The 22,506-nt window shown below is 44.8% G+C and overlaps 1 protein-coding gene across 1 annotated transcript in view; it reads left to right on the top strand.

Annotated features, from left to right (window-relative positions):
• The window catches only part of LOC144753380 (SPARC-like), a 1,082,362-nt gene that overhangs the window by 767,585 nt on the left and 292,271 nt on the right, over window positions 1–22,506 (top strand). Inside the window, exon 5 of the mRNA XM_078641095.1 lies at window positions 20,435–20,556. Coding sequence (XP_078497221.1) covers window positions 20,435–20,556 — 122 coding nt within the window. The remainder of the gene's footprint in view (window positions 1–20,434; window positions 20,557–22,506) is intronic.

Genomic DNA, 22,506 nt, shown 5'->3' with positions numbered 1-22,506 from the left:
ATGGATGCATGGGAGAATGCATGGATGGATGGACGAATGGAAACATGGACTGATGTACGATGGATGGAGGGATGAATGGGTGGAAGGATGGATGGGTGGATTGGTTTAGGAATGGATGGATGGATGGAATGGTGGGGTGGGTGGGTGGATGGATGATGGTCCAGTCCATGAGGGCTGTTTTCAAGTCACTGAGTCTTGTCGTTAGAACTCAGAGTTCTAGGTTACCTCATTGAGATTATTGTCCTTTACTGACCCAGAGGCTATCTGTGCTTAGGCAATGCCTCTCTTCTCTTCCCTTTATCTCTCCTTTTTGTGCTGGTGGCTTTGCCTTTTCTTTCTTGGCCCCTAAAAATGGAATGAACAGCTAATTTCAATGAGAGAGGAGACTTGTTTAAGTCCTGATTTTTGTTTGTTGCAGCTTTAATCGGCTTATTTGGCTTGGTATCTTCTGGCATCTTCCCACAATGAAGCCCTTTTCTGGGCAACAGTGCTCTCTACTAATGCTGTAACACCACTGTCAGTCATTGCCAGACAAACGTCATTTATTAATAACAACATTATGACATTCTCCTTGGCATACAATAACAATATCTTTAATATGGTTTCATTATCTAAGTTGAGACTGGTGTCAATGATTCCACGCCAGTTATACCTGTTCGGATTTCTGGTCCCTGGTTCAAATCCTGGCAGAGGCACTCAGCCATACATCCTTCTGAGTTTGGTCAAATGAGAACTATTGAGGTCCAGGGAAGAGGTGTGGCGCCGCGGCCAGGGTGACTGACTCCGGAATCTGGGGCCCACGGTTCGATCCCCGGCTCCGGCGGCAGATTAGCCCAGCACCATGTGACTCTGGGCAATAGCTTGCTTAATCTTCCCGACGGCCCCCAGCGCCTAGAGACCCTTACGGGTGATTGTGCGCTTTACAAATGTGGATTATTATTATTATTATTGAGTTGATAACAATAAATATCCATTAACTGTCAGCAGCACCAAGAGACCTCTCAATTGTTAAGCTTGAATTCTGCAACGCGGCTTGTTTTACTATACATAGTAAAAGGTGGCAATACCGTCCATGCAATGGTGATACCAAACTGAGGGAGGCAATCCCTGGCATGTGAATGCAATACTTCGGATATGTTACTGTCACATGGAACATGATGGTGCTAGCTAGCAAATCATGTTGAGACCTAATTTATAAGGGCGGTGCTTTGGCAGCTGAAGTTGTACTGGGAAACGAGGCACAGTATACACCCATGTGGAACATTAGATTATTTTATGAACATAGCAACCTAATATTTCGGAATAATGTCAGTGCATTTACAAAAATGAAAGCTAGTATTTGGCAACATTTCAATGTGTTTGTGGAAAATAGAAAGCTGATTCTGTGGGTGAATACATTGATACGTTTGGCGACTGTCTATGCTCCACATGTGATGACGACGGAAATAAAGTACTTGCAGAAACACTTGGGTTTTACTTGTTTGGCTCCTGGCGTTACAGAAGAGACAAATATTTAATATTTAAAATTCTCAATGTCACTGGATAATATTGATGTTTAGCTTTAGAGTGAGAAACTCCAACATTTGATGAGCGTTCTTTAGAAAATGGCGTTATGATGCCATCAAGGAGATCATTTAGAGTTTAGCGGGCCCAGCCATCTGCCACAAATTGGTGGATGTCCCATCTAAACAAAGCAGACTGACATCCGCCAATTTTAACAAATGTCTAGCATGTCAAGCTATGTTTTGGAAGTTGTTCCATTGACCGTATTCCGAGCATATATCTTTGTATACTCTTGACAATGGATAGACGCGCCTGATTTTCTTCCAGGCCAAAAGTGTCTTCCAAAAACCGTGCTACTTGACTGAAAAATTCTATGGGTAACTTTGGGTGAAGGGCAGATCTTTTATACATGACACTTAAAAGTTGCTAAAGGTGAAAAAAGGACTTTTTAAAAAAAGCCATTCTTATACTGGATTTTATGAACATGTAAATCCCCCCAAGTAGAACTTCAAATCAGAGGAGCATTAAAAAGATACAGAAGACAGACTATGACCAGGAGACAGACTACGAACAGAACATGTCACAGGTAAACCATGACCCTACTATATTAATACAGTCAACTCGTGGTAACTCCTGTAATACAAGCTCCCGCTTTGTAATGTGCTCAAGACCAGCAAGAGAGGGGTGCATTGTAATAAAAGTGTGCATACATTCTTTTACATGACAACCAAGAAAAGACAATGCCTGCTCTAAGATTTCCGATCCTAGCAAACACCATGCTTTTGAGAAAATATTCAAATACATCAAAGGTTAACGGGGCCTGTTACTTTGGCACGTGATATATGTTAAAGATATAAGTTGCCCCAGGCTCAGCTCTTGCATGTTTTGGTGATTCCCAAAGATTCCCAAGTAAATTGCACACAGAAAATGTACAGTGCAATATCGGTGTGGAAGTTTTCATCGATCTTTAAAATGGATGAATGGCACCAGGCGCATGCACTGTTCAGTCATGGAGGCCCTAGCAAGATGCAATGGGATCGATCATTTCAAAGACTTTTTAGCAGTTTTACCTATTTTTTCTGTTATATTTTGGACACAAAAATCAGTCATCTGGAGACCCCCTGGTGATATTCGTGAGAATCGTGAACAGCTTTCCTTATTCATGCCTTGTCTATACACAGGAGATTGAGTGGCACTAGAAACAAACAATATAGTTGGTCTTTGTGAATCATTACATCTTTCTGTGGAACCTGTTTCTTCTTTTTCGGGGTAAACCCAATTCCCATCACATGGATTGGGCAGCTGCTTAGCCACTGCTCATTTGCACATGTAAATGAGCATTTTTTCTGTTCCATCCCCTTATTCACACCCCCTTGAGACCCCTCGCAGTTTACACATACATGTAAATTATACTCATGCAGTACACGGTACCTGGGCGTGCAGGGTGAAGGAGTGGCATTCTCCAAGCATATCTTAAAAGTCAGGCTTCGGACTTGTGCTTTCTTTGTTTTTCATTCTCCTACATCGCATCCAAGACATGGAACCCCCTTTTTTCAACTCATCAGAACCTTCTATTCACTTCTTGAGTATGGCAAGAAGCTGAAGACCTGGTCTTCATAGAAGAACCCTGGGCCCACACACTTATACACCTTGTCCACGCGGCTAGATACCCTCTCGGGTGATTAGTGCGCTATACAAATCAACATAAATTAACATTTGGCAGGAGTCCTCACACGAGTAATCCATCCCGTTTGTGAATTAGTCACTCATTAGTGTTGTCTCATTAGAGAAAAACAACATTTCTGATTCACCAAAATCCCGTTCATGTAGGGAAAAGTGGGTCATGGAAAAAAAAAGTAAGCATCTCTTCTAATACGAATGCCCATAATTTAGCATGACAGATATTTTCGAGTTTAAAACGAAAGATACTCCTCAAGCTGTGACATAAGACACTTCTCCTGCTCTGCACCTCTTCAGAGAAATGGGTTTTCACTGCTGTTGTTATATATTCCCTGCTGTATATACAGTTTCACTTGCTGGGAAGTGAATGCTGTCTCTTACATGGCACGGGGTCATTTTTTATGGCACTGAACTTTGAACCAGCAGTGTAGGTGGTCCATTCTTTTCAGAAACTGAGAAGAAACCCCTCTGGCCAGCGTGAATATTGGCTTCCATATTTGTTTTCCATGAAGACTGGACTCTTGATATTCCATCTGACACCATCTGTCATTCTCCATTGAGGAGGCCGGGGTGTTGGTGGGCAGACACGAATTAGGGCAGAGGAGTCTAATGTGCATTGAGTGTGGATTTGTCATGCAAATGTGGATGTATTTCTATTTCACTAAAAAGACGGATATGTTTGAAGGTAGGTGCCTAACATGAAAATAATTAAAATCGTGCATAATTTTCATGTTTTTGATTAAACTGATCTCCTGTCATTGGGCATAATGCAAGTTAAATAAGTGCCTTTAAGAATGTACAGCAATGTGACAAAAATATATACTGTTGTTTGGGGTTAAAATCTAGCCTGCCTCACTCAACCTTCGGGACAAGTTCTATATAACAAATATAAGTGGTTTGTGGGCTCATCAAAGTAGGAAATCCATAAACGGCACCCCTTTTACTAGAGACAATGCACTGAACTATAAACATACTGACACTTTTAGAAGTTCAGTTTTTGTACATTTGAGTGTCTATGCTGATTTTTATGAGATTATAATATACAGCAAAAAAAGATGTGAAGTGCTTAAGATCTAACACTGTATCAACTGTGTCCCTTTAATTCAATTTGGTGGCTCAAGCTGTGTTGTTTGACGTGCATTTCCTCTCCAAAATACCAGACTTTCTTCCAAGGCTTGCACTTGCATACTCATGTCCATTTCCAAAGGGGAGGGGTTCAAAGCACTCTGGGGCATATTAGCAAGAACCTCGTTAAAATTATTGCCGTTTTAGGGTCAGGAAATGGCCGCTAAAACGGCAATAATGGGCTTGCTAATATGCTTTATAGAATTCCAATAGAAGCCCAGGTTAGATGTGCAGGACATCTAATCCCCATACACGCATTTTCTGCATTTCTTGAGTGATCGGATCTGTTGTGTGTGCAGCACTAGACTCAGTGTGTAAAGGAGAGGCCATGTATGCGTCACAAGCAAGCTGTTGTCCCGTTAGACCCAGGAAGTCTGAAATATATTTTTTTTAATGCACTAATACCTGAACAGTTGTTGCACGTCAGTGCTTATGCTGTGCTGCCGTAGTCGACTGCAAGATCTCCTTCCTGGAGGCACCACAGATTTCACTTTGCTTAAGAAGTGTTTATGAAATCCCTTCAGCCGTGAAGTTACCTGGCTAGCTACTCAAAAGCCATTCTTTCCAAATGCTCACACCTGTGATGCTGACATTTGAAGAAGTTTAACCACAAGGCATCTTTTGCTCTCAAGACAGCATTTTAAAAATCTTAGCTGTGGATCATTTTCTTTGAATTGCGCTTCATGATTGCGGACCCAACACTCTAGCAAGATAGTAACCATGGCAATCACATATTGGTCATCAGAGACTGGTAGTTCATACGTTGGAATGCATCCATCAGTTGCCACCTTCATTTCTGAGTTTGATGCCCTTGCATCTTAAAGGGCAGAACTAGGTTGTAATACTTTACTTTCTGAAGCAGACTGTAATATTTGATTTTCGTTTGCACATTTGTCTAAGAATCATAAGACATTAGCTTTAGTTGATTCCAGTAGTCACTCCAATGCAGGCATTGCCTATTGGCAGTTAAGTGGGAAATATTGAACAGTTGCTTGGCAAAATATTTATGTACCTAGTACTGACTGACTGCAAAATATATATGTTAGTTTCACTTAATCAATTGTTATCCACTCATGCAGACGATTGCAGTATGACAACAAATCCCGAAGAAGAGCAGCCTTAACTGATAGCTACCAAATGCAGCAGAAGACGTGTTTTCTAGGAGATGGCTTTAATAATGGCTGTGGTAATTTCCTGCAAGTTCTCGTAACTTCCTGCAAGTTCTCTGACCTAGTGTTATGACCAGAAAGCACAAAAATACCCAAGATAGCCCCTGTCAACCGTGGCACACAGAAAAGTCCACTCATTTTTCAAGGGTTACAGGCATTTGAATGTTGGAAGAAAACTGACAACATGCTTCCCTTTGTCAAAACTAGATCTGGTTCCATGGGATATAAATTCATGTTTTTCGTCAAAATTACACACTTATGTATTTATTTTTATAGCAAAAAATTAAATATCTATTCATTCATCCATTCTGGTAAATATCTGCAGGCACGGCCGAACTGGGAACAGCAACCAACCCTGGCAATCTGCTTGACCGACGCCGGCAGTGGGGGGGGGGGGAGGGGGCGGGTTCAGGAGCTCCACTCCCACTTCAGTATCAGGGGGCCGATATTGCAGCAATACTGCACAAACGACCCCCAGTGACAAAATCGGCCCCCAATGGTCTAAAACTGGCCCACCCTTCCAGCCCACTGGAAAAACACCCGGTGCCCGTACGGCTAGTTCGGCCCTGTCTACAGGCCCACAAGGATTTGACGGGTCTCCTTGGGGAAGAGAGGGTGTAGGTGTCTCTATAGTGGTCGGTGCTGCTGTTACATAAGAGACATAGGTCCTGGGATTACCAGAGTGCGGCTGTATATGGCAGACCAGCTCTTGAGAAGCTTACATATTTTGTCGTTGCCATTTATAGGGCAGCAGGTGAATCATCCTTTAACCCCCCCCCCCATCTAATTAAATTCCTTTTGAACCTCGAATTTTGCAGCTATTTCAACATCACAAGTTGTACTTAAACTGGCCCATTATTATGTCTAGGAGTGATATCTTATAATTTTGGCTTGTGTAGGTGGAATGTTTGTGTGCTTTGACTTACTTTGCCATGAGTGCGCTACCACTGTCAGCCACAGTGGCAAACGAGATATTAAACAAAGTCTTACTACTTTTAAAAAGCAGAATATAGCACAGACAAACTACATGCAGGGGAGGGTTTGGTCTAATATAACATTGAAGCTCCAGCCCAATGAGAGAGCTGGACCCTCTTTCAGCATGGCCACTCATAAGACTGTGGGTTGGGTGGAGCCCTGGGTGGGGCCCGCTCTCTCTTTTAATGCATGGACACTGAGCAGGACGCCCAGTGTGTCACACTGTTAGCCCAATGGGTGTAAGCAGGGTTATACAGAGCTAGAGAGGCCATATGGTATCCGGCTGCAGTTCAGAAAAGAAAAGGGATTTTTTTTTAAGCCCCGAAAGGTTTAACTATATAAAGTGAAATATTTAACAGAATGGTAACTGTTAGCTGTCTGACTTAAACATGTGCTGCAGAGACCTTAGTGACAACGTGCTGGGCAATTCAGAGGCCAAGGCATGGGACACAACATGTTTGTGAAACATTTCAGGTTTGGAAACCACACTCTCTGGTTCTTGATATAGTCAAGTGGATAATGACAGTCAAGGGACAAATGAAACATACACGCCAAGGTGCCTGATCCTTTACAAATGTCTTAAAACATCCTCCACCCCATCACAAGATAATGGTAAATGATGTTCTCTCAAGGGGAGGGTAAGTGTGCACCACTACAAGCAGGCTGTAGTGTGGGGTCTGAGTTCGGGTACTACTTAGCAAGCAATGAGAGTTGAGAAACAATGCAACCAGCCTGGTTTTTGTCCCTCAGTCCGTTGGTTTTTCCATTTGGGGAAGACTAGAGAGGGATGCGGAAAGGTTGAACTAAACAACATTTCAGCCACTTAACCTCTTAAAAGTTCAGCATAGGAACGTGAACATTGCCCATGCGAGTTTCAGGCACTGGGCATTCTGGAAAAAGTGCAAGATGGACTTTGAACAATGTTGTACTTGAAGATTCTAGTATGTTGGCACGAGGTATTTTGGGAAACATACGTGGTGGCTGCAGGCAGGTAAGAGATGGTTTGTTGGCCTTGCAGCTTGTGTTTAGCTGAAATGCCCAGCATCCCATCCTTGATTTGCATTCTGGGATAACATAAAAAGCTGCATGGATATCATCCATCCAGAAGCCCTATTGCTTCCCATAATGTATAATTTTGTGTTAGCCTTGTTGTGCATTTTCCTCCCAGTGGCCCAGTTAATTCAAAGAATCATCTCTAAAAATACAGACCACATCATTTGCCCGCATCCACCCCAGCTCACTGTGCCACTGAAATCAAGCTATCTTGGCAGAAGAAAGGTGAAATCCCAAAACCGGTCCTAGGATGCTTGTTTCCAGTCCAGGGAGGACCTGGCTTGGCAGTTCAGGCTGGACTGTTCCCATGAGGCACAGGGTCAAGACTGATTTGCATATGGCCAGGTCTAAACTGGGAGGGTGGGCATGGTGAGCAAAAGAATGATGGATTTAACCCAGATCTCTTGACTGGGGGAGCATGTTTTCATTTGTTATGCATTCTGTCCATCAATTGTGTCTTTTACAAACAAAAGGAAGGCAAGACAAGCTCACACTATTGAGTGGTCTCACTTAGCAAATGTTTTTCATGTGATTATGATGTGTTTGATGAATAGAGGTGCTGGCAAAGATTAAATCATTATTTTCTGGTCATTTCCAGGGTGGTATGGTATAGGAAAATGAATTGTGAATATCTCCAAAAAGATTAAGCATATATTTGTGGATATGCACAAAGCTACAGGCCATTTTAGCCTTGGCATGCCCACTTTCGACTTACAGGAGCAATTTACTCACACAGTGTACTCCATGTGAGTGAATCCATTTACAAACGTTAAAGCAATTTTAATGAATTGAAAACTGGCTTTCGTATTGTAAGTCAGACTATTTGCACAGATAGGTTTAACTTACACACACATATATCTTTTTAGAAAATGAGGAACTTGAATTCCAACTCTAGATTCAGTACTTAATCAAAAATTTGCATAAAACTGGGCAGGTCACCACTCCGACATTTGCCACAAATTGTAAATATGTTTAAAATAAATAGGCAAATAAACAGGCAAGTACTGTACAATTGCAGATTCTCTCAGCCAGTTGGCGAAGGAGAGTCTTAATTTTATTAAGGACAAAGGAGGTGAATGTTATGCACTCTCTTTTCCTACTGTTATTTAAGTAGTTTGTATAAAGTACAATGCATTTCCAACAAGCCTGCTCCCCTGGGCAAAGAGTAACAATAAAGAAGAAATAAACAAACACTGTAGATAGCAGCAGTCAACAAGCAACATCGTCTTTTTTGCCGATTGCAATCTATAGTCCATGGAACAACGTAAAAAGCAACAGAAAGTCAAGAAGCAACTAAATCACTTATTATTTTCCTTGATGAACTTCCAAAAGTAACATGCCCCCCTTTCGAGAGAAATGCTTCCCTCCAAACATAGTGCCTCCTTGTGAATAAGACCTTTGCCTGGTTAATTGAGATTGACAATATGACAAATCAAAAACAATTGCTACCAACCATTCGCAGGGTGGGCATACAAGCAGTGATAAAATAACATTTGTCTACTTTATCTTTCATAAAATTAAGAGTCTCCTTTATCATCTGTCTAGAAGATTCAGCAATTACATTACAAGAAAGGAAACTCATATTATGCAAGTTCAAAACATATCCACAACTGTCATTGCTTAATGATTTGATTTACATTAAAGTCTTAAATTCAGTATTACTGGCCTAGAGAGTCTACTAATTTAAGCATATCCTTTAATCTACACTCGCACTCAGGCTGCTTTTGAAGCCATAGATCCCCCGGCAGGAAGAGCCAGTACCCACCTTACCAAGCTCACCAATTCTTTAACCCATCTACTTAAAGTAGTTGATGTTACTGGAGCATATCGTTTACCAAATTAAATGAACAATTGAACAATTGTGAGTGGAATATCTCAGGTTTTCCGTTAATTGCACATACTCTTTACACACAATTTAGGCTGCAAAGGAAATGTTAGGAAATCAATAAAGGTGGACAATTACTTAGTATGACTTATAATGATAAAATGAACCCATATTGAGGATAAATATAGTGGCGTAGCATTGGTCTCCCCTGGGTGGCACGAGATTTGGGCGGGGCCTCCACCCTGCTCCTACTTGCTGCTGTCGCGGGGTGGCGAACACAGGAATTACCCCCCTTCCACTCTTGCATGTGTTTCCGCAGTGGGGTGGCAAATGCAGGGGCCGCCACAGGCGGCAAAAGGTCTAACTAAGCCACTGGAAAATGCATTAAAGAGATATCCACAGATCTTACATCTGACACTCTTCTAAAGGATACCAACTATAACAACATAGCCAACTTGACAGACAGCAGCTTAAAAAAAGAGGTTTGGGTATGTTTATGTTTTTTGGTATTTACAAACGACAACTTAATTGTACGTTTTTTTCTAAGAGGATTCTGAAGCTGGGACGGATAAGTCCGCACATAAAAGATGGACCTGTCATATCTTTTTATATGCAGAGTTCCCCTCCCCAACTCCGGAGTCTCCAGAGTCATAAAGTTACTCTCAATTCATACTTTGTGAATATCAAAAAACATAAACTTACACAAAAGTGTAAGTTTCCCTTTATGACCTAGTGTTTGTTACATTGCTTCTGTTTTTGTTTCTTACTGGCCGCGGGAGCAGGACTAGGAAAATTTAAACATGCTATTTAAATAAATATCAGAAAAAGAGGCTGCATATTGTGAGCATTCTGTCTTGTATTTTCATGTTCCCATCTATATCTTAATCACATCTTCGAAGGGACTGCATGACAGCAATCTTACAATCACTCCACCGGCTACCTATAGCTATGAGGGCCATTTTTAAGGCACTATGCATTGTACAGAGAGCCTCCCAACGAAAATGAGCACCTATACTAACAAGTTAGATTCAAGCAATACAAACAAAACAGGACACTGTGCTCCGGGCTTGCATCTCTTATCATCACACCACCTTATCACAGAAAATCTTTTAGAGTCACTGCTTTCTCAGTACAAGTTGCCAACCTCTAGAATTCACAACCAGCCAGCATTCAAAGCATCCTAAAGTATTTACACTTAAGAAGACATTTGAAAATAAGCCTATTTCCAAGATAACTACAGCAACTTACATCCCAAGGATAGAACCAGGAAAAACAATCGCACCTTCAAACTCAATCTTCATTTTACAGCAAACAGAAGAGCTGACCTATGGTTTGCCTGGGTATCATTTACTTTTACCAATTCATGTATAACATTTATGGCCCACCACAATTCTAACACCATAAGGCTCAGTGGTCTGCTTAGGAGTGTCCATCACCAGTACGTTATAAGTCAATAAACCAGCCATCTCCAAATGAACAGGCATGTGAGGAAGAGCAGCCCAATTTACAACCGATGCCCAGGCTGCTGGCACACGACGCCTCTTAGTTCCCATTTTTACCAGTTACCAAATAAAGAGACGGGCGCTGGAAGCGGGAGTGCAAGAATAGAGTTTTATTTCTCATGAGGAGAGCCTGTCATTTCGGACATACGCACAATGTCTTCAAGAGGTGCTCTAACAAGTTTCTCTGAGGCTCCGTCTTTTATACACAGGTTTATGATGCACAAACATTCCTTATTGCAATAAAGAAACTTTGAAGTACGAAAAGGCATGTTTGGAATCCCAGCTTCAGGCCTATTCCCACATCAGTCGCTCGGATGTCGTTTCCCCTCCCAAATGTAACATGTGATTGTAATCTTGCAGCCGGACATTCCAACAGGACACGAGGGCAAGAGGGGGGTGGTCAGATCTAAGGTTGGGCAAGCGATAAGATCGGGCACTTCGGTTGGTGTATCACGTTTTGCTATGCGGGGCCAGGGGGAGTACATCCATGAGGCTTTGTTTTATGACTTGGGACCGGGTCGAGAGGCCAGGTGTAGCCGGGGGGGGGGGGGGTCATCAGAAGAGGGGAAGGGTGTTCCTGGGAAGAATGCAGGGGGTGTCGGTTAGGCAGGGGTGTCATTTTTAGAGCGGGGTCGCGCAGAGGGGGAGGGTTTTATGGCCTATGCATGAGAGACCGGGGGCTGTCGGGGATGCTTGCGAGGCTGGGGAGTGAGGGGGAGAGAGAGAGACGCTAGCTATCGGCAGTGGGCAGAGAGGCCTTGGTGCCTAAAATGGCTGTCGTATACGTGCGTGCATGGGCCTGTACTGGCGAGATGATGCGGGCAATGCTTCGCGGTATTCGTTCTGCTTACAGCGAGGGGTATGGTGAACACAAATGAACGCCGCTTATGTACATATACATTTGTCATTTTCCACAGTCGCCGCTTTTTAACATAAGTTAGTTCATTTCCGTGTTTATCATAACTGACGGGGTGTACATATAGCTATGGGTGGTCAATGAAATAGCGTTTGTTAATGCTGGCGGATTGCATATAACTATGTGCAGTTGATGCGATAGACGAGGTGCAATACAGATGAATTTACATTTGTTGTGTTATGTACACATTATGGAACAATGTTCTGACTCTCTCTCCGGCGGCATCAATGTACAGTTAAAGTGACCGATGAAACATTTCGAAAGCAATACAAAGTGGTTGAGGGAGGAATTCAGTTCAATACAAGCAATTTAGTCCAGGGGAGGGGGTAGAAAGTCCAGAAAGGGGAGGGGGGGGTCTTCGCCACAGTGTCTTTTTAGCAGCGAGCCATCACTGGTAGGTTCTAGTAGTTCGTTTTCTTCCGTTGGCGCTGTTGAGCACCGGCGGTGGAGCTATAGGTCCAGCTCGGACCCATCCTTACACGTCGCAGGGTGCGATCTGTCCTCTGCTGTTAGACCACAGTCCTGTTTCCTAACTAATCTTTTTAAGGGTGTCTCATGCTGGGCACCTGCATTTCTTTCTCCTTTCGTGGCAAACCCTATTCTACCTAAATGCTGTTCTTCTTCTCAGAGTCAAAATCCATGTGAAAGAAAGGGGGGGTTGTCGGATAATCGAGGGAAGAGAGGGCGGAGCGGGATCAGATCTTTGAGACAAACCAAGGGAGCAAAGGATAACGAGCAGGCAGGCCCATCAATCGGGCTCAAAGGGGCGGGGACTTCTGGCACGCGTGGGTCAGCAAGCAGAGGGCTTCAAGGCAGCCCTCCATCCTTTCATTTTCCGTGTTCGAGAGTGGTGCCTCGTCCCGCGTCTCGTTGCTCTGCGGCTCCACCTTTGGTCGAGGTCACATGTGCTTCATGATCTGCAGCTAGGCTGTGCGTCACGTCCGGCCCCTCTCCTCCGGTGATTGTGTATCTTTGAATGGGTACAAAACAAGCTTTAGAGAACTGGCAGGAGAAGACATTTATACATTTCAATTCCGCCCCCAATCTCAAGTAGCTGGGGATACGTTCATCGGTCACGGTCAGAAGTTATCACTATGGAGTATGTATGTGGACATTTCTACTTAGGTTGTACCAAGTCTATTTGGCGTTCATTCATGGCGTATATGGAGAGAAGTCAGACTCCTATCAACTGCGTATTTCCATCAACCTCGAAATCGGATCCTACGGTAGAGACTCGTCTTTCTAACCCAAGCCCTGGCAATCTTCTATTATCATGAGAGAGGGGCAGAGGCTAAACATTCTTTTCTCGGGGAGCAACGGTTAATCAGGGTCATCAGTTATACTTCGGGATATGGAGCTGGGGTCAATCGGGAGAAACGAGGACGCTTTGGACATCCGTACTTGGGTGCAGAGAAGTGGGGCAATCTGGGCATTGGGGATTGCGTTTCTAACAAACTGAGAACAGAAGGCCACTGACATATAGTCCCCCTATGAAAAAGGCCAGATTAGGGGACATCAGTCGTCTTACCTGTCCTTTCCTTCTTAGCCAATTCAAATTCCATCATTTTACAGAAAGGAGAGGTAGTAATATGGCAAATTACAATTGTTTTAGTTTCTGTCAATTTTGCCGAACACCTTTGTGTTCAGAAAAACCAATTAAGCTTGTGCCGGCGGGGCACAACGTTACCACACAAAGGAAGAGGGAACAGGGGGACCCTCAGAGAGAGAGTCGTCCGCATTTTAAACGAACTATTCGGTACACGTACGACATGGAGAGAGAGAGAAACGTGTACAATAATAGGCCATTTAGTGCGCACACAACACAGAACAACAGGGGTCAAGTTATATAGAAACACAGACTGAGGGACGACGTATATCCATACATTACGTACACATGAATTCAGGCGGGGGGGTAGTACATGCATTATATACAAGAATCCAAGACAAAACATAGAACAGTACTTGGCCAAAAACATTTCTTCCTGCATGCTGCGCATCCTTAGTATCCTACTTAATTCATCTGGCTGCCTTTGCTGGTGGCCTCGGTTGCAAATACTTACGCCTTTGTCAATTGTTCGGGAACTAACCTGGTTGGGCTAATACTCACGGTGGGATCTTCTAATCATTTTTAGCGAATGGGTATCCAGGCTGAGGCAACAGAGGGTGTCGGTCGGGAGAACAATGGGGCAGCTTTGAGTTTCATATCTATGAGGGTGCAAGAGGGAGGTGGTAAATCTTAAACATTGACAATTTTCCTAGTCTTCCAGGAGGAGTGTACTCGGGTAAACCTCACCCCGGGATATTCCTGAACCTTTCTCTATTTAGTTATCGTATGAATTTACTCATGGGTGCACGTCATTCTTGGTTGCATTATTTGGGATGCCGGTTGGAGTCATATTCTGTCATACTGCAATAACCCGTCAAGTTTCTGCTTCAGGCCACCCTCCCAGTCGCTGGGTTCAGAGAGAGAGAGACAGTCGTTTCTAAGTAAGGGAGTGCTATATCTTTGTTTGTTCGTCGTGTATAGGCACCATGTTCAGACCCCTTTTCCCCATTCCATCGGCCGTTCGATCATCACTTAAGTCATACATAAAACATTTCCCTTATCAATTCAAACGCGTGCAACGCGTATTCAGTCGAGCTATACACATCGGGGCATACACGCGTGCATTCACATCACACAAATTCGTCATGTTCTCAGGGGCAGTCCCCATAGACAATATACAATTTTTCCGTGCGGAACCATGGCGTGTTGCTTAGGTCTTCTCCATACTTTGGTCAGCGTTCCGATGGGTCCTGCAGAAAGAAGGGAAAAGAAGGGGTGGGGGCAGCGTTTTAAAACACATCAGCGCGCATAAACCCGAAGATGCTCTTACTTACCACATACTCGACCTATTTCCGCGGGATGCAATCCCTTTCATCTCGGCGTTTAAGCCCAGAGGGACCGGTAGTGCGGGAAAGATAATCTTTGATGGACTGTGTATTGCATAGATCGCCCAAGTGTGGTATTACGGATCGTGTGTAGGGAAGGGTCAAAACAAAGGACAGTCAGTGTAAAGTGGGGGGTGAACTCGTGCTCTCCTTCGAGGAGGAGGGATGGTCTACAGTGGTACAGGGTCGTTTTTGTTCACTAGGCACGGAGACTAGAGGGGCTAGGTGGCATTCCTTCGGAGTGGCTTAGGGGCATCTGAAACAACTTCCCTGATACATGTGGCACATAAGGTAAAGGCTAAATACCGGGACCTTTATCGATTGCTTTACGTTGCACAAAAATAAAAATATATAATAAAAAACATATACACAACAAACCTGGACCATTCACATTTGCGATATTTCTGTGTACTCTGCTTTTTAACCTTCAAGTAATCGAGTGGCTTCATTTCACCTGTATTTTACTTATCGGAAACAGTGGCCATTTATTCTAAACTTACCAATTTAAGCGCTGCAACTATGTTTGCTTTTCACAAAACCTTTATTTAAAAATGTTGGCCCACAAATACGGGTCTACAACCACGTGGGTCAGCCACGGAGCAGACTGGAACTGTACATGAGGGGATATTTATTTGAACGGAGTCGGTGACCGTTGATTTCATAAAGGTGCGACAAGTGCAATAAAATCATATCGAAAATTCATTGTGGGTAAGTACCATAAGTGTCGAAACTTCGACCTTTCAATAATACGGCAATCAATGACGCGTCAGAACTTAATATCAATTCATCGTCCAAGTGTTCAATCAGTACTCATCCCCTCCCTCCACGTGCTTTAAAAAAACTGCATTCATATCTCATGATATCAAGGCTGAGCAACCGGAATGCAACTGGGAGTTGCGAGTTTCATTTGTACCGGCGCCATTTTGGGTGAGGTCATTGCAAAAAACAACAAGTGATGGACTGAATGTGGATCAATGTCACACACTCCCCCAGTCAAAAGATCTGGGCCCAAATCCATCGTTTTTTTGCACTCCACACCACCCTGGGTCAGATAATGGCTTTATGCAAATCAGCTCTGACCCTGTTGCCCCATGGGAACAGTCCAGTCCGAACTACAACAGCCATATCTTTCCCAGACCGGAATCAAGCATCCGAGGACCGGACCGGTTTCGAGGTAACACCTCTCTTCAGCCCGGCTAGCTTGACTCCAAGTGGTGTGGAGTGCCTGGGACCCACGTCTGGGCATCCCCAGCGCACTTAGGGCGGCAATTGCAATTTTGGGTGAGGTCAGGCAGGTCCAAGTATAGTCAAAATGTCTCCACCAACTCGTGGTTGGACCAGAGCCTCTTTTGGCAGTCCAAAAGTTTCGTTAAAGGGCACAGAAGGGACCGGCGATATGAACCATCAGTCAAAGGGGGGAGGGAGGCAACAATCTTTCCTACCGGGTCATACTGGTGTTCCACCGGAACTGATAAAATTGGGAGTCGGCAGGATTTCGGTCATTCAAACTGAGGCTGGCGCCAGCATGAGAGCTCCAACGTCTCGTGGCTACGTCTTGGTCGTTCCGTGGGCAATCATGGCAGTCATTCTCCATCAGGGGCCCGCGGGTGTCGGGGGCCCCTGCGGCTCTCTTAGAATCTTCAAAGCTGAGGAGAACGCCTCTGGACGGGGGTGTTCATTTTCTTAGCTGGCAAGCGACCTGGCCATCTTTGCACGCCGGGTCCAAACTTTGCAGAGTCGACCGCCATTTTACGAGTTCTGCGGCAAACGGCAGTCGTTGAATCGCAAGGGCAGATGGACTCCAGCCTGTCGGGCGTGGTGTTGCACCGCAACAGTGGATGAACCCTTGTCGGGTGAGTGGAGCGTTGGGGGTGCAGCTGAGGGGCCTCCACCTGGGGAGGTGGGAGAGGCTCGTCCTCGCCGCCTCTCCCTCCCAGTGCACCCCATGCCGTCTCCAGGCGCTGACTTTCGTGATGGCCAGACCAGGTGATGAGACAGGGGGGGGGGGGTCGGAGGCATAAGCAAGACATCCCCCCCCGTGGCCTGCAAGGCGTCAGAAGAAGAGGATGGGAATACCAGCACATTCCGGGCCATCCACTCCACGACTTCCCTCCGGCCGATGGCATTCGTGATGGCCGGACCAGACGATGAAAGAGGGGGGGGGTCGGAGGCATAAGCAAGACATCCCCCCCCCGTGGCCTGCAAGGCGCAAGAAGAAGAGGATGGGAAAACCAGTACATCCCGGGCCATCCACCCCGTCTCCTCTCCGGCCGATGGCGGCCAGCCGGGCCCCGCCCTGCACGTGTCGAGGCCTCGTCTTCCGGATGGGCGTGACCATGGACCTGTTGCACTTCGGGAGCTTCCGGAATGGGGGTAGGTATCTGCTGACTTGTATCTGTCTTATGTTACCGTTATTGGGCGTGGCGGGCGGTGGGACAGACATGTTTGGAGCAGTGAGGGGCGGCGGAGCCTAGCTACCTCGTGGCTGCCGTGATGTCAAGCTTGGCTTCTCTCACCACTTCCATGTTTCTTATTGCGGGCTATTTCTAACGTTTCTTGTTTCTAGCGAAGTCAAAAAAAAACTCATCAGTGGCCTACTGATTTTGCTCGATTTCTTTTTCCTTCCTTTTCTAGTGCGTTTCGTGCTAAAGTTTCTGTTAACAGGATACGGTGATCGCTTCGTATTTTAAGTATGTCCTTTTTATTAGGGGCGCCCTCCGGTTGAGCCAGATAATCTACCTCTAAAATGGTCCGGGTGGAACTGGTTTATCAATCAGTAGGGAGTGGATAGGCATGACAGATTACAACGGGGGACAAAGGTCCGCATTACCTACCCTTCACTACTTGCAAAGACTAGACAGAATATTTCTATTCCACGTTATTTGCAAACAGAGAATACCTCAAAAGAACTATTCCTTGAACAATAAATGTCCAGACAATCAATCAATCAGTGGGGAGAAAAACAGGCATGACGGATTACAACGGGGACAAAAGTCTGCATTACCTATCCTTCGCTATCTGCAAAGGGAGACAGAATATTCCTATTCTTCTTTGTTTGTAGACAGGGAATATCTCAAAAGAGCGATAATCGATAAAAATCGATAACAAACAATCAGTGGGGAGAAAGATAGGCATGACGGATTACAATGGGGACAAAAGTCTGCATTACCTACCCTTCACTATCTGCAAAGGGAGACAGAATATTCCTATTCTTCCCCGTTTGCAGACAGCGAATGTCTCAAAGAGCAACAGAGCAACCAATCAATCAGTGGGGAGAAAAAAATAGGCATGACGGATTACAACGGGGACAAAAGTCCGCATTACCTATCCTTCACTATTTGCAAAGAGAGAGGAACGTTCCTATTCGTCGCTGTTTGCAAACAGAGAATGTCTCAAAGAGAACCAATACTTCAAGTAGCGACAAAGGCTAAATGAACCAATCAATGAACAATACCAGTATTTAAATACCGATTCCAAAACAATCAATCAGACGTAAAGACGTCCTACTTAACCTTACCCGGACCGGACCGTGTGGACAGTTCTTCGCCTTCCCTTTCCAGCGCCCGATCGTTCTCTTACTCCATGTTTTTACCGCAGCATTCCTGTGGGATCCCAGTCAGGACAGTAGGTCACTTGAGAGAGGTCCGTTTGGAATCGGTGAAGTTCATTCAATCGGCAGCCGGACGAGGGCCCTCTCAAGGCAGGTATACTCCAATCATTCAGATGTTCACCCCATCGTCTGGACCTCTCTTACCGGACCTTATGTCGCTGATGGGCCCGTGTTGGGACGCCAATTGAGGAAAAGCAGCCCAATTTACAACCGATGCCCAGGCTGCTGGCACACGACGCCTCTTAGTTCCCATTTTTACCAGTTACCAAATAAAGAGACGGGCGCTGGAAGCGGGAGTGCAAGAATAGAGTTTTATTTCTCATGAGGAGAGCCTGTCATTTCGGACATACGCACAATGTCTTCAAGAGGTGCTCTAACAAGTTTCTCTGAGGCTCCGTCTTTTATACACAGGTTTATGATGCACAAACATTCCTTATTGCAATAAAGAAACTTTGAAGTACGAAAAGGCATGTTTGGAATCCCAGCTTCAGGCCTATTCCCACATCAGTCGCTCGGATGTCGTTTCCCCTCCCAAATGTAACATGTGATTGTAATCTTGCAGCCGGACATTCCAACAGGACACGAGGGCAAGAGGGGGGTGGTCAGATCTAAGGTTGGGCAAGCGATAAGATCGGGCACTTCGGTTGGTGTATCACGTTTTGCTATGCGGGGCCAGGGGGAGTACATCCATGAGGCTTTGTTTTATGACTTGGGACCGGGTCGAGAGGCCAGGTGTAGCCGGGGGGGGTCATCAGAAGAGGGGAAGGGTGTTCCTGGGAAGAATGCAGGGGGTGTCGGTTAGGCAGGGGTGTCATTTTTAGAGCGGGGTCGCGCAGAGGGGGAGGGTTTTATGGCCTATGCATGAGAGACCGGGGGCTGTCGGGGATGCTTGCGAGGCTGGGGAGTGAGGGGGAGAGAGAGACGCTAGCTATCGGGAGTGGGCATAGAGGCCTTGGTGCCTAAAATAGCTGGCGTATACGTGCGTGCATGGGCCTGTACTGGCGAGATGATGAGGCAATGCTTCGCGGTATTCGTTCTGCTTACAGTGAGGGGTATGGTGAACACAAATGAACGCCGCTTATGTACATATACATTTGTCATTTTCCACACATGAAACACTGCTGGTGAGTCAGAGATCCACCATTGTAGGTCCCAAATAACAGCACACTTTGACCACTCCTTTAAATCTCACAAAGATACTCAAATATAGACTAATAATAAAAAATGCCCATCCCAGCAGATCTCTACACTGTTTCTCTCATTCCATGGAAACACTTTTCACGTACGATCACAATTCCATTCCAACCACACACCCTGTATGGTGTAGCTTGCTGCCCATATAGGTACGTGCTTCAGTCCCCTACATAAGGGTAGAGAGGAATACAATCATGTTTTCTACAGTTCCCCCTTGATCAGAGCCAATGCATGACATTGCATTTCGTATAAAATCTCATATTGTAGGGTTTCCACCAACAAAGTCTTTCTACAGGGCTCCACTTCTCCTTGAAGCTCAGTAAAAACCTAATAAATAAATAATAAAAACAGTTGGCAATGTCTGTTTTGTTCAGCGTCTGCGGGGATTCCAATGATTCAGTGAATATGAAATGTAAAAACGCTTTTTATTGGTGGTGTAATGTGGCACCCGCTGGTGCTGCTGGTCTTCGAGCGTGTTACATATTCTTTTTTTTTTCTTTCAATTGCCATGCAACACAAACACAAACATATATGTTATTTATAAATATATACCTGTAACTGTGTTTGTACCATATATATGTGTTTGTGTGCATGTATGTGTTTGTAAATGTTTGTATACATATATATGCACATACACACACACATCAGCACACACACACACAACCATCATGTTAGAACAATCAGAAACATATTCACTCATTTTAGGCTTTCTCTCAAACACACAGGCACACTCACAGACACACACAGACAAGCAAAAAGGAAATATGGATTTGTAGCAATTAGTCTTTTAGTGTCAATAAACAGCAGCCATGTGGTGCCACTTAAACGAACAAGATATGAATTAGGGTCATAAAACATACTAGAAAAAATGAAATATTACTCTGATCCCTGAGCAGTAGCCAGGAAAGCGACAAGACTTATCAGATATCAATGCTCTCATTTTTTTAACAGAATAGAGGATGCTCCAGTGTGCAGTGTGACGGGGAAATCCTACCTCAGTCAGTGTCTGCTGCACAAGGAAGCCTGTCGCAAGCGCCGCAGGATAGGACTCGCCCACAAGGGACGGTGCATAGGTACAATTTGGATTGCAGAATTTTTCCATAAAATATGCTTTTTAATATTTGTTTAAATCATTGTGCATTGTGTTGCTCACCTTTAGAAACAATTTTAATGTGACATACCTCAGCCCTCATTAAGAAAAAGGTAGACATTCACTGTACGATCAGAATTGGCAAAACACTCAGTAATTGTGTAACTATTGTAAATGTAGCTTTATATACAATATGACTTTCCATATTTTTTCTGCATGTACAGTAAAGATGAGAAACTAGCACCAGCTTTTTTCTGGTGCTAATGGATATGGTAGGTCGGTCCTATAATGCAATATTACTACAATCCCCAATGCTTTAGTGCTAGATTACTTTAAATGAGAGCATGTTCCCAACATTTTGTTCTGGATGTATATGGCAGCTGTAGTTTAGTTTGTGTTAGCCATCCACCTGTAATATATCCATGTCTGCCTTTAAATCATCCTGTTTAAATAAAATATAAATGGACCACTGAGAGAGCAGTATGTCATCTCCTACAAGAGTAATAGATGTCCTAGCAGAAATTGCTGATCAGGTTAGCTCCCAATGGGGTCTGGTATGAGGACTTTAAGTGCTAGAGGCACCTGGACACCTAGCCTGCCACTTGTCTGTGGCCTCCAGTTCCTGCTTGTTCCAGATTGATTCAGTGACACTGCCGCTGTTTGGGTTTTCCCACTCATCGCTCTTCCAGCCAACAGAAGCACAGCCCACCCCAAGACCTACTCAATGCAGGCTACAGCTCCAAAGGCAAGCCCATTCGTGCCTGTCCATGCCTAGACTTCACCCAGTGGCATGACCCCTGACCCTCTCACCCCTCGAAGATACGCCATCTCCAAGATCTACACCCTCAACTCTAGACATTGCAAAAAAACTGCCACAGCACCGACCCACGCTCCCCGGTACGACCTTAAACCTTCAACCACTTCACCTGCCACAGCACTCACACGAGCCCACTGACATCTCCACCCCAAACACACCACACACCACCTAAACAAAAACACAAATTATCATGCGCCCTTTTTAACCCACACTCACTATGTAAACACACCATCCAGATTTGGGACATCATCTCCTTCCGCACACCTGATGTCCTCTCTCTCATTGAGACCTGGCTCAACCCCACTTCCGCACCCACCATCGCCATCACAATACATGAGGGATACAAGATCACTCCCCACAACTGCATCAACAAGCCAGATGGAAGGATCGTCATCCTACACAAGGAATCCATCCAATGCACCATTATAAATGACATCACCTCAGCCATGGAACACCTCAGCTTTCGACTTCAAACATACAGCAAAACCACCATCAGGGGCACGCTCACCTACCGTCATCCAGGACCATGTCCAGCCTTCTGAACTTCATTGCTGAGTTAATCTGCCCCATGCTATAGACTCCCAGAACTACATCTTCCCTGGCGACCTCAACTTCAATCTCAGCGACCACAATGACCTCAATACTACCAATCTCATGAACAAAATCGGACTCACTTAACTCATCCTTGACCCCGTGCACACCACAGTCCACACTCTAGATTCCATCATCACCTCCAGTGACTACATCAGGTACAACAACACCATGGAACTCATCTGGACTGATCACTTCATCGTCCACAACAACATCACCAGCTCAAGGACCTCCTCCTACAGTCTGCCCAACGCCACCCACTGTAGCTGGAGCAAAGTCTCAATAGACACATGGAACAACACCTTCCTCAGCCCTCACCCATCTCCTCCAACAACCAAGACCAGAACATTATAAACATCAATAACTGGATCACCATCTGTGCCAACAGCATCGCTCCTATTGGCAACAACATCCACAGAAGGTCCACCATGCAGGCTAGCTTGTACACTGAAGACCTCAGAACCACTAAACGATACTGTACACAACTAGAGAGGCGATGACACACCAGCAAGTACACAACCAACA

Source organism: Lissotriton helveticus, chromosome 5_1 (assembly GCF_964261635.1).
Source record: "Lissotriton helveticus chromosome 5_1, aLisHel1.1, whole genome shotgun sequence".
Taxonomy (NCBI): domain Eukaryota; kingdom Metazoa; phylum Chordata; class Amphibia; order Caudata; family Salamandridae; genus Lissotriton; species Lissotriton helveticus.
The sequence above is the reverse complement of the archived record's forward strand: the minus strand, read 5'-3'. Positions and strand labels throughout refer to the sequence as shown.